At 36.9% G+C, this 12,693-nt stretch overlaps 1 protein-coding gene across 1 annotated transcript; it reads left to right on the top strand.

The window, feature by feature from the left end:
• The first annotated feature begins 2,763 nt into the window (after positions 1–2,763).
• Positions 2,764–12,258, top strand: LOC145789406 (clathrin heavy chain 1-like). Its single transcript, XM_082912268.1, has 16 exons — positions 2,764–2,944; positions 4,937–5,057; positions 5,255–5,338; positions 5,417–5,551; positions 5,639–5,701; positions 5,778–5,882; positions 5,960–6,072; positions 6,184–6,436; positions 6,564–6,700; positions 6,780–7,058; positions 7,153–7,579; positions 8,113–8,235; positions 8,316–8,426; positions 10,245–10,310; positions 10,402–10,572; positions 10,947–12,258. The coding sequence occupies exons 1-16, from the start codon at positions 2,895–2,897 to the stop codon at positions 11,034–11,036; spliced, it is 2,328 nt and encodes a 775-aa protein (XP_082768394.1). The 5' UTR covers positions 2,764–2,894; the 3' UTR covers positions 11,037–12,258.
• Positions 12,259–12,693: the final 435 nt, after the last annotated feature.

The following is a 12,693-nucleotide window of genomic DNA, read 5'->3' as shown; positions in this document are numbered from 1 at the left end:
CCCATTGTTGACTCATCAGCATCGAGCTGATACAATATGGCGTCAGTCGGTATGAATTATTTACTTATAATCGATATTTGAATACTACACAAACACTGTAGTTGTTACATAATATAATGTGAAACTGTAAATGTTTGTCCATAGAGAGAGAACGAAGAAGATTATATTAAATGGACCGCTAGCTTAACCAAAAAAAAAAACTCATCAAAATTGGTTATATAATCATCACAAAGGACTTTTAATATAAAGGACTTTTAAATACAATTCCTAAAATAAAAGAATAAATAAATATCACAAACAAAATTCTTTTTTATAGAGGTTGAATTCATAATCTTATAGCACAAAATAATATTATATAATCATCCAATCAGAAGTCCTAGTTCATCACCCATTACCTACTCAAAAAAATTTTAAATAATCCAATTTCAGTGACTCATAGTACCATCGGAGTGTGGAAAAGTAGATCTGTCTACTTCCTTACTTGAACAACATTATTTCATTTGATAAATTTCAATAAAAAATTTTAAATCTAGGTGGAGTTTGCCCTTTCAAAAATAGTTAAGTGTTGTAACAGCGGGAACCACCCGCTGGTTGTTGGAATTCATGGTACGAACTGTTTTCACACTATTAACCCACATTGACTTTTTCAATTTTTATAAGACAATTTTCAGAATAATTTACATGAATTGTTTGTAGTTTTTTTTTTTAACTATAATTTCAGAGTTGCGTATTGCCCTGTTGTTGCAACTTTTATTTTTAAATAAGTTGAAAAAGTTAATTACCATAATGTTAGCAAAATAATGCTTTCGGCGTCTTTTTTATTGCTGACCTTTAACTTACAATAAACTGTACCAAATAAACACATGAACGGGTTCATTTGGGATGTGGGTTGACTCTTTGGCTTTTTAACTTTTTGGCTATTTTAGCCTGGGTCTAAAAAGCCTCACTTGGGATAGGCTTTTTGGCTTTTATAAAAGATAAAATGAAATGAATATTGTTTAGATGTAACATTTTGTGTTATTGGCTTTTTTGCCTATTTTGTCTTTTTGCCATGGCAAACGAAGGACCAGCTGTTTATTTCTTGTCAAAATTGTCATCACGTAAGTAGTTGGGAACATGAAATAAATAACACCACATGATACTCTTGGATGACTCAATAATTATCCTTACTAACTGGCTAATTTTGTAGTACTCTAGGAGAAAAATATGTTGATTCACTTTTGTTTAAAATTTAAGAAATAATAAATAATTCACTTAATATGTTATGATTTCTCATTTGTTGATTCATCTGTGAAGCGTTTTGCCAATTCCGAATAACATAATCTTCTACTTGCCAGCGATTTCTTACTTCATATTTTCACTGTCCTAAAAATTATATAAAATAAGAACACAAACAATTTCAATTATTGACAAAGTGACTATTTTAGCTTGTTCGTCTACTTAAATTACTTTTAACTTATTTCATACTACAACAACTTGCATTAATATAGTTCGAGCGACATTTTTCATTTCAAAATAAAGGACTTTAAACTCTTCAAAATATATTCATTATATGTTATATTAGTCTGTAATATTTCATTGTATTCATTTGATCCCCAACTTATTCAATTCTTATCTCAATGATGAAATGACGGCTTAGTTATACTTTATGCCCTTCTAATTTAACTAAAAACCACATAAACCCCCATTGCACTCTACAATAAAGGAAACAACCCAACTTCGTTAACAGGTGTACCAAACATTCTAGAACTTATATTAGGTTTGATGGAGCCTTTTATTTGTATGTCATGACACTGCAAATCTGTGTCTGTATGTATTTATCTTTGTACATTTACACCACTTACGCACTATGCACCACTAAAATGTTGGTTATCTCACCCACTGTTTCAGTTAATAGAAGATGGGTTCATTATGAAAATTCAATTGTCATTTGTGCAAGCATTATGTCTCTTACACCCAACGTTGTCTTGTGCAGGCGAAAGATCAGCCGAAATTGAAATGCCGACGATCTGATTCAGGCTTATGGGACACCGCCTTGGACCATAGAGTCCTACGTTGCCTACTCCGTGCGGGGTTCTACGGGGTGTATCGGATTGGACCTATTCGATTGGACCACCATCTCGTTACAACTCTCGTAGAGAGGTGGCGCATAGAGACGCGCACATTTCATTTTCCTGTTGGAGAGTCCACAGTTACATTACAAGATGTGGCTATTCTATTTGGCCTACCGGTTGATGGACACGCAGTCACAGGAAAAGACCCAGCAAATATGTTGCATGATTTGATAGCACTATGTGTGGAGTTGTTAGGAGCAGCACCTACACAAGAAGACTTCATAGGCTCATCACTTAAGTTGAAATGGATATCCGAGCATTTCCGTCACCTTCCACATGATGCATTCGATGAGACGGTTCATCATTATGCTCGAGCCTCTATTTTGTGGCTTATTGGGGGGGTCCTCGTCCCCGATAAGTCACAAAATATAGTCAAGATGATGTTTTTGCCACTACTTAGAGACTTTGACCGTATCCAGGAGTACAGCTGGGGTGGTGCCACATTGGCATGCTTGTATAGGATGTTGTGTCGGGCAACTAAGGCTGATACGAAGGAGATAGCTGGCCCACTAGTATTGTTACAAGTGAGTTGCAATGACTTGTAGTTTTATCTCATATTCTCAATTGCCATGTTTTCTAAATTGCCTACTGTAATAAATTAATAATGGCATCATTCATTGTAGGTTTGGGCGTGGGAGAGACTGAGCAGGATCGCCCCTAGTCGGAAGTCGAACATTGCTGCTGGCGAGCGTCCCATAGGGGAGGGCGACCAGCTGTTACCACCTGGCCCGCGAGCTTGCAGGTGGAGGGTTCCCTTCAGCCATGAGGTGATATCGACTAATGTCGGTGTCATCTTCCGGGACCAGTTCGACCGCATGGTGGAGGGGGAGGTTTGTAATTTGTTCATGTGAATTTACCCATTTTTTTGTTTGTCAACCTCCGTTGTACGAATAGATCTCTAAATTATTGCATTGCTATTGCAGTTCATATGGGAGCCTTACGGGACGGAGGATGCCATCATAGCCAGCTTCCCATCATATTGCACTGTTGGTCGAGACATATGGATGGCGCGAGTGCCACTTATATGCTTCGATATCATTGACTGGCATCTTCCCGACCGGGTGCTTAGACAATTTGGGCGAGTTCAGAGTGTGCCTGATCGCTTTGACGCCCACTTGGCTATGCATTTTAGGGATAGGCGTGGCAAAATGGGCATTGATTGGGCAAACGAATACCAGTCATTTATTGGTGAGTGGAACAACAGACGTAACACCATTGTCCATGCTGAGAGGAGCAATGAAGTGCTTACATCTTCGGACCCATACATGTTATGGTTTCGCCGCCATACACGTCTAGTGCTTAGTAATCCGAGTGACATTGCTGCCTTCGGATACCAAGGCGTCGGGGGCATTTTAGAGGGATTGGTAAGTTATTTATATTCTCCAAAACAACATTTGCTTAAGTTTGTATATGTTTGTTATTTGGCATTGATGGTTATGTAACACAGCGTCCATTACATTACAGGTTCGTAGAGTTGCGAGGGCATATCACATGGCAGACGCTGCCCATATTACACGCGATGCTACAGAAAAATCGGATGCCATTGCCGAGATACGGGAGTTATTGTACGATGGTTTGCAACAGGCACACCGACGTGACCGACTAGATTTCGGCCACTTTGGCGAGGATCCTTATATGGGGGTAGATATTACAGTGCCATCAATGCCGCACCTGAATATGCCATCCACTGAGCCATCGACATCAATGCCATCGACATCAATCCCTCCACCGCATCCTACCGCACGTCATGCACATCAATCGGACTATTTCGATATGGAACACTTTGGTGAGGGACCTTCCATGGTCCTGTCCCCTCATGGTCCATCTACAGCAATGCATACACCGCTGACTTCCCCACCTGAATGTACCAATTACACATCCCAGTTTGCCCCTGAGGTAGATCCTCTAATGTCTGAACATACTTCCACACACCATGGCCATATATTGGACCCCTCCTGCTCACCACCCCCATATAGGACAGCAGTTGGTACCCCGGTGACTCCCTTAGCACCACTGTCTACTGCATGTCTGTCTACTATGATTCCCTCTTCATCGACATTGACCGCACCCGACCCTTTGACCATACCATCATCTCCTACCCCACCATCATCTCCTACACCACATATATCCTTCACCTACCATGTTGATCCATTCATTACCCATGACTTCCACATTGACGGGGAGGGGGAGGGCCAGGTCCATGCACCTACCAGAGGGACACGTAGGGGTAGAGGCCGAGGGCGAGGGCGAGGGCGACGCCGAGCAATAGACCATGACAATAATGCAGCGGATGATGGCGCTTCACAGCTTAGTGCCGTATGTGAAGGTGTGCCAGAGGTGGTATCAAATGATTGTACTGCAGCCATTGGTGATGTGCAGCCAGCTTCTATAGAAGCGGGCGAGGGAGTCGTACGTGCGGCAGCGCAAGATATACTGAGAGTATATAGTAAGAGACCCAGGAGACAAACCCATAGAAGGGGTTGTGGAACAGGGGGAAAATTAGGACATTAGGAACAACCAGCATTGGTAAGTATATTCAAACATTATGTTCAGGTGGTGTTTTCACGTGGATTAGTCTACATTGTTTAAGTTGTGGCTTATTATATAGTTCTGGCTTTTGGCTTATCTTATCTCGTAATTGTCGCTTATTTTATAAGATTCTAGATGCTGATTCTGCTGCTATTTTTGTTACTATTTTGAAGATCTTTTGTATTTAATCATTTCAAATAGTAAATTAGTTTAATTATATATTGTCACAAACGGTTCTTATAGCTGCAGTATCTTTTAAATCTTAATATTGTTTTGTCATTTCATGCTGGCAGAGGAATGGCAATGGAAACACTTTTTGAATGGCAGGGAGCTGTTAATTTCGCTTTAATGATGTCTCAAATGGAGGGAGGTTGCCCAGTTGACTACAATACAATCACAGATCTATTCCTTCAGGTTCAGTGATTCTTCTATAGTCCTATCCTATCTACAAGAGTCTTCATTTCTATACTTCTAAAATCATGCAATATAATTTGAACTAAACATTATTCTTTATATACCCCTCTTAGTTCACTAATGCGATGGACTAAATTTGGAATTGAAAATTTTTATGCACTTAATACTTGGCTTTTGAATTTTCTGCCATTATTCAGAGGAACCTGATTCGTGAGGCAACAGCCTTTCTGTTGGATGTTTTGAAGCCAAATTTACCAGAACAAGGTTCCCTCCAAACAAAGGTTAAATCTTTTAGATTTTGAGGTTTTGTTTTGCTGTCCTTGCTTAAGTCAACCTCTTAACATACCTACTCTGATCAGGTTTTGGAAATCAATCTGGTGACATATCCAAATGTGGCGGATGCTATATTAGCTAATGGGATGTTTAGCCACTATGATCGGCCTCGTATCGCACAACTCTCTGAAAAAGCTGGTCTGTATGTACGAGCCCTTCAGGTATGATGGCTTCTTAAAATTTGTTTGATGAAATCTGTCTTAGATTTTTTAAACTATTATTGGATTGATTTGCTGTCTTCCCTGCAGCATTATACTGAATTGTCAGATATAAAACGTGTCATTGTGAACACACATGCCATTGAACCACAGGTTTGATACTAAAAAGCCTTCAATAACCTACACCAGTAGTAAAGTGGTATATCTGCTAATTTGTGGTGTTTTACAGTCCCTAGTTGAGTTCTTTGGAACCCTTTCTAAAGAATGGGCCCTAGAGTGCATGAAGGACCTTCTACTGGTCAATCTTAGGGGCAATCTTCAGATAATTGTGCAGGTAATACATTGGTCTCTTTGTGCTGGTTTTATTAATACTGGGTTTCCAAGTGAAGGTTCACTAACACGTCTGTACAGGTTGCAAAAGAATTTTCTGAGCAGTTGGGTGTTGAGTCTTGCATAAAACTCTTCGAGCAGTTCAAGTCCTATGAAGGGTTATACTTCTTCTTGGGGTCATATTTGAGCTCCAGGTACATTCTCGTATAAAAAAGAACAAGAAAAAAAAAAGAGAATGATTTAAATATATGTATAGTGAGGACACTTATTTATTTATTTTTCTAACTTTTCACATTTTGGGACAGTGAGGATCCTGAAATCCACTTTAAGTACATTGAGGCAGCTGCTAAAACAGGGCAGATTAAGGAAGTGGAACGGGTGACTCAGGAATCAAACTTTTATGACCCTGAAAAGACGAAGAACTTTTTAATGGAAGCAAAACTTCCTGATGCACGTCCTCTTATCAATGTCTGCGATCGTTTTGGTTTTATTCCTGATCTCACTCATTACCTATACACAAGCAACATGCTTCGGTATGTTGAAGGATATGTTCAAAAGGTAAATTTACTTTAAGCAGTTCTTATTTATTTCGAGTATGAAAGTTGCATTATGAAAATATTTGTGAAACTGATTGAGAATCAAACAAATTTTGAAGCACTATGGTTGCATCTCTTTTGATTTGTAGGTCAATCCAGGAAACACTCCTCTAGTTGTAGGGCAGCTACTGGATGATGAGTGCCCTGAAGATTTCATTAAAGGTCTTATTCTTTCAGTTCGTTCTCTTCTTCCAGTTGATCCCCTTGTAGAGGAATGTGAAAAGAGGTCTGGTGTCTCTGTATGTGCCTTTTTATCCTTCATCAGTTTCATTCTTTCATGTCCTCACCATGCATCCTATTTGCAGAAATCGTCTTGGTTTACTCACTCAATTTCTGGAACATCTTGTGAGTGAGGGAAGCCACGATGTACATGTCCACAATGCTCTGGGTAAAATCATCATAGACAGCAACAACAACCCAGAGCATTTTCTTACCACCAACCCCTACTATGATTCACGTGTTGTGGGTAAATATTGTGAGAAACGGGACCCCACCCTTGCTGTTGTCGCTTATCGTAGGGGGCAGTGTGATGATGAATTAATTAATGTCACCAGCACGAACTCCTTGTTCAAATTGCAGTCTAGGTTTGTATATTGTTATTGAGAATTTCAAACTATCAATTTATACCATAAACTTTCCTATGCTGTTCAGTTATTTACCTACTGTTTTCGCTATTAGATATGTGGTGGAAAGGATGGATGCTGACCTTTGGGAGAAGGTTCTTAGTCCTGATAATGAGTATAGAAGGCAGCTAATTGATCAAGTTGTGTCTACTGCTTTGCCTGAAAGCAAGAGCCCAGAGCAAGTTTCAGCAACTGTTAAAGCTTTTATGACAGCTGATCTTCCACATGAACTGATTGAGCTTCTTGAAAAGATTGTGCTCCAAAATTCTGCTTTTAGTGGGAACTTCAATCTGCAGAATTTGTTGATCCTGACAGCAATCAAGGCAGATCCACCAAGAGTTAAGCTGAGACAGTTCCAAGGTGCTGTTGATGCAGCTCGTAAAGCTGACAGCTCAAAAACATGGAAAGAAGTTTGCTTTGCCTGTGTTGATGCAGAGGAATTCCGCTTGGCTCAGATTTGTGGACTCAATATCATTATACAGGTGCCAGTTTTGTTCTGTTTAAATTTTTTGTCATTTTATGAAGCCATAGGTTATGGTTGCCTATTTAACACTTACCATCTTCTTGTGGGTACAAAAAATGTGGATTCTAACATAACGGGGTGAAATTCGTACTGAATCCTCTTCTTAATTGCTTCCATTTGTTGGAGTATCTATGCTTTCCATATCACATCGTTTATGTGACTTCTTATTTTGGTCTGCTTTTACCATTTGAATGCTCCTAACCTTATATGTTTGATCATTCTAAGTGGATGAGTTGGAGGAGGTTAGTGAATATTACCAGAACAGGGGATGCTTTAAAGCCTATTTTGTCTTTTTGTGGCTATTTTAGCCAAAAAGCCCCATTTTAGCTTATGCCAAACGAAGGCTAATATTTCATCTTTTATTTAAGTTTTCTGGGGTAACGTTTTTCTTATGTTCTTTCTGCTGACCTTCAATCATATTATGTTAAATTTGTTTGCTTTAGTATGGTAAACCCAAGAAAGATGTGTCATGGTTTTAGCTAATATATGCAGGGAAAGAAAGAGTGCTTTGCATCATGCCTTTTTGTATGCTACGATTTAATCAGGCCAGATGTTGCTCTTGAACTTGCATGGATGAACAATATGATTGACTTCTCCTTTCCATATCTCTTACAGGTGATCCTGTTGTTTCTGTGCCAATTAATTTTCATTTTGTTTCTTCAAAAATTTTCTCATCCTTGTTTTTCCTCATTTAGTTTATTCGTGAGTACACTAGCAAAGTCGATGAACTTGTCAAGCACAAGATTGATACCCTTGGTGAGGTAAAAGCTAAAGAAAAGGAGGAGAAGGAAATGGTTGCACAACAGGTATGCCTTTTTGAGAATCTTTTTTTGTACCACTCAGTATCTTGTTTTTCTCCTTTAGTCTCTAGGAATACCTGTTTCTTTTGTGTGCGCTGCTTTTCTGCAAACTGCAGGGTTTTTAGCAAAATTATTTGTTTTATCTTTTAATTCTAAGAGGTTAATAAGTGTGAGTTACTTCCGTCCCTTAGGCCATGTTTGTTTGGGCGGACTGGATTAGGTTGGATTAATATTCCCATAACTAATAGTCCTGAGATTACGAATCCCTTTGGATTCTGTATCCTATCTTATGTTTGAATTGAGTTAGGATTATAAGGAGGGATTAACAAAATATTATCCAATCCAATGTTTGTTTAAGAAGATTGGAATGGATAGGATATGACAAGACATGGGACATCTAATATATTGACCATAATATCCCTATTATAATTAATGTAAAATTTTGCACTAACGTGTTATAATTTTTTAAAAATCAAATTTCCCTATTGTTGCTCCACATCCATTTATTCATTTGAACAAAAATTAACCCACTTTTTTTTAATAGAACAAATAAAAAATCATTCAACTATAAAATTTATATATACATAAGCAATTATTAAAAAAAATACACTGCTATTTTAATCATCCAACCATGCATTCCCCAAATTCAAAAAAATAATTATTTGAACAAAATTTAACCCCCACTTTTTTTTAATAGAAAAAAATAAAAATCATTCAATTATAAAATTTATATAAGCAAGCAACCATTAAAAAATATGAAATCGTGGCCTTTCTCTGACTCTATGGTCAATCCTCATATTTTCTTACCAAGAATTTCTAGTTTTGATGGTACTTCTTCAGCTGATTGACATTGACAAATTTCGTTGCAGTAGAACGAGAACTTATTTTTCTATAGCTCTAATAACTCATTTGAACAACATGAATTTTGTTAATCACTAATATTCAACTAAAGGAGTCAAGAAACACTAATATGCATCATTTCTTGAACTTGAACATGTTTTAAATTCAGATATCCATATTCTATTGAGAGCCCTCCCGAGGAGCTGAACTACATTTTCTTTGGGGTGTACAATATTAGTGAAATTTTTTTTTTATAAAATCCCACTTTCTATGTCTTGTAACATTATGGTTGCTTGTGGACCTATTAAGTAATTTTTTATTAGATTTATTAATTTATTTATTTTTATCTTTATAAATGGCATTGAACCTTCAAGGACCTTATATTGATGTCATCACTAGGAGTTAGAACGAACAAGTAATGTGGAAGTTCTCTTTTGATTGAACACGATGGTTTATATTTCTCCTTAAGTATTATTTTTACATTACTAAATTTCTAGACCATTCACGTAATAGTCAAATTAATCAATAAATCTTTTGGTGTTTGATTTTCTTACAACATATTTTCATACTTTCTCCATAGGGTTTACTTTTTATGCACATTAATATCCTATTTTCATTTTGTTCTTATTTATTTTTTATTTTCTTCCAAAAAATGCATTTGTCTTGTTTTTGTACCTTTTTCCTCCAATCTATAAAATTCATCTTCACTTACTATAGTTAGTTGATGAAAGAATGTAGCTCTTTGGGTAAGAAGTAGGATTTTGTTGTTTTTTTTGTACTTTATCCTTAAATTTGAAATATTCATCTTCACTTGAAAGAACTTGCTAATACAGAAATCAAGCTCAACACCAAAAGCTTGGATTAAATAGTCTTGAATTGATTTTTGACACATTCAAGGATTAAGTTACAAGTTAAATTTACTCTCTTTCTGAATATATTTATAGTGATGTTGCTCATTGATTCTTTTGGTCAACGCCATTGTAGCTAACTGATGAACTGAATAAAGTAGATGAGAAGCTAAAAGCTACTGAAGCTCTTCTGGAAAGCAAGGTACTTTGTGTTGTGATTCTGTTTGTTGAAAGCCAGCTCTTCGTAGAAGTTGTATTCTACATGTGCTGATGGGTTTGCCTTAATTTTCTAGAACCTAGAGATTAAGAAGATAAATGATGAGAAAAAGGCAGCTTTGGCTGCACAATTTGCCGCAGAAGCAACCCTTCGAAGAGTCCATGCTGCTCAGAAAGATGATGAGATGCCTCCTATTGAGGCCATAATTACTCCACTGGAGGCAGAGCTAAAACTAGCTCGGTTGGAGGTAAATATCGACTTCTCCAACAATGACTTCATAACTTTCTTTCTTTGCTCTTGAGTCATGGCCATGGTGTACTTTTTCCTAACTAAGCATGGTCATGCTGTACTAATAACATCATCCATTCCTACATATCGTGATTGATGTAGAAAGCGATAGGAAACACTCTCGTTGTAGCTCCGATGCCAAAGTTGATATAGGATGGTATATCAATTGGTATATTCGTTGTGTTATTCATCTAAAATCATCTGAGTTAGTTGTCTAATTTTTTCCTTCTCCATAAGCTAACTCGACTTGTTAAATAAATTTAACCATATTCTGTTTAAAAAGAAATCAAGCTCTGTATTTTTTATTACTTACCTCACTGGTTTTTGTTGCAGATTGATAATGTTGGCATGGATACAGTGATGTTTTTGGGCCAGATTGATGATGTTTGCATGGGCGCAATTTACATTATATATTTTTTTTAATGGAAAACATGTACAACTGATATGTTTTGTTATTAAGTTTTTTTTTTTTAGTTTGAATTGTAATTGTTGGTTCGGATAGTATATGTATTTGTTAGATTATACTATATTTATGGATTCTTATTTTCTTTGATATGTACGGTTAATAGTTAAGTTGTGTATATGATTGAAAATTGAATGCTACAGGTTGTGGAGAAATATTTTTATTGAATGGTTGAGAATTGAATGAATGAATGGATGGATGAATAATTTTGTATATGCACAGGTTACATGTGACAAATAATTGAATGAAATAATTTTGAATGAATAATTGAATGAAATAATTTTGTATATGCACAGGTTACAGGTGAGAAATAATTTTGGATGAATAATTGAATGAATGAATGGTTGTGGAGAAATAATTTTGTTAATGTGGTTCTTATATGAATTCACCTTGTGTAGGTTCTACTTACTACCACAATGATTCTGCCTTGCCTACGACCACAGTGGCCCTGATAGATAATTGTTTGAAGGGAATGACCATATGTCAAATTTTAGGGTTTAATGTTAAGGGTTGGTGTGGACGGCTTGTGTTTTCACCATCTCAATGCCTGATATTTCCTGCTCCTAAGCCTTTCTTTTGTTGTAAGTATGAATATACACTTCAGTTAGCTTTTTCTTCACGTCTGGCAACCAAGTTTCAAATTTATTTTGCATTTCTTCTCAGGTGTTGTCCCTGCATTTCATCCCATTTTTGTCCCTCAAGATGTTGACACATTTGATGTTGAAGCAGCAAACATTGCAATGCCGAGTCTGTCACCTGCTCAATCTAACAAATAATCTTTGCTTACTCCTCTTGGTCAGCCTTTAGGTTCTTCTCTTTCGGGGCCATCAGGTCTCAGCCCTCCCCCCAAAATTTTACAAGGAAACACCATGACAAATTCAATTGTTGAGGTATTCAAGCAGGCTGCAGTGTGCCTTCAGCATGATCTTCTCAATGTTTTGAAGTCCAAGGATTTTCATGATCATGAGTCTATGATCCTAGAGGCCTGTTTCATTTTTTGTTAGATGCTCTGTTTGTTGATTCTCAACCCTTTAAAGAACAAGCGGAGGAATTTATTGGTTGTACAGCATAACTTGATGAAGTAGAATTGTCTATTAACAATTTTGTGTATAATGATAAAGGCTTGTTCCTTTCTTTATGGTTGCACCTCTTATTTATCTTGAGCTCTTTTATTCTGATTTTTATGTTGAGCAGTGACTTTCAAATCCTTTGTAAGACCAATCCAATCCAATCCGATCTCTCATTTCCAATTCCAAATTCAAACTTTTTTTGAATTCTCAGATCATACCAGGAATTACAAGAGGAAGAGGAAATCAGCCTTGCGAAAACATTGCTATATATAGCACATGTAATTTGAAGTCCGATTTAATAGGGTTTTTGTTTTGAGTAGTTGTTGTTAAGGGTAGTTTATATTTTATTGAACTAGTAGGGTTAAGTGTGTTGGATTGAAGAAGTTTTGTTAGGCTGAATAGAGAAAATTAGGGTTAGGGTTTATGATGGAAGATTGATTGATAATGGTGCGGCTGTTGGGATTGATTGGCCAATTTCCCTGTTTGGGGCATTTTGAATATTTTAGTCCGACTTCTAGGTTGTATGTTGTGTCATATCTTCGTTACT

Source organism: Camellia sinensis, unplaced genomic scaffold (genome assembly GCF_055761805.1).
Source record: "Camellia sinensis isolate YWXY unplaced genomic scaffold, ASM5576180v1 Unanchor3, whole genome shotgun sequence".
Lineage (NCBI taxonomy): Eukaryota > Viridiplantae > Streptophyta > Magnoliopsida > Ericales > Theaceae > Camellia > Camellia sinensis.
Note: the sequence above shows the minus strand (reverse complement) of the source record. Positions and strands in the feature narration are given on the sequence as shown.

What these genes read in the sequence shown, in the direction of transcription:
- LOC145789406 (XM_082912268.1), top strand. Translation starts at nt 2,895, where the DNA reads ATGTCGGTGTCATCTTCCGGGACCAGTTCGACCGCATGGTGGAGGGGG. An exon ending in TCACAGATCTATTCCTTCAG is followed by an intron (nt 5,058 to 5,254) that starts GTTCAGTGATTC and finishes GCCATTATTCAG; the next exon opens with AGGAACCTGATTCGTGAGGC. An exon ending in TAAAACTAGCTCGGTTGGAG is followed by an intron (nt 10,573 to 10,946) that starts GTAAATATCGAC and finishes TTTTTGTTGCAG; the next exon opens with ATTGATAATGTTGGCATGGA.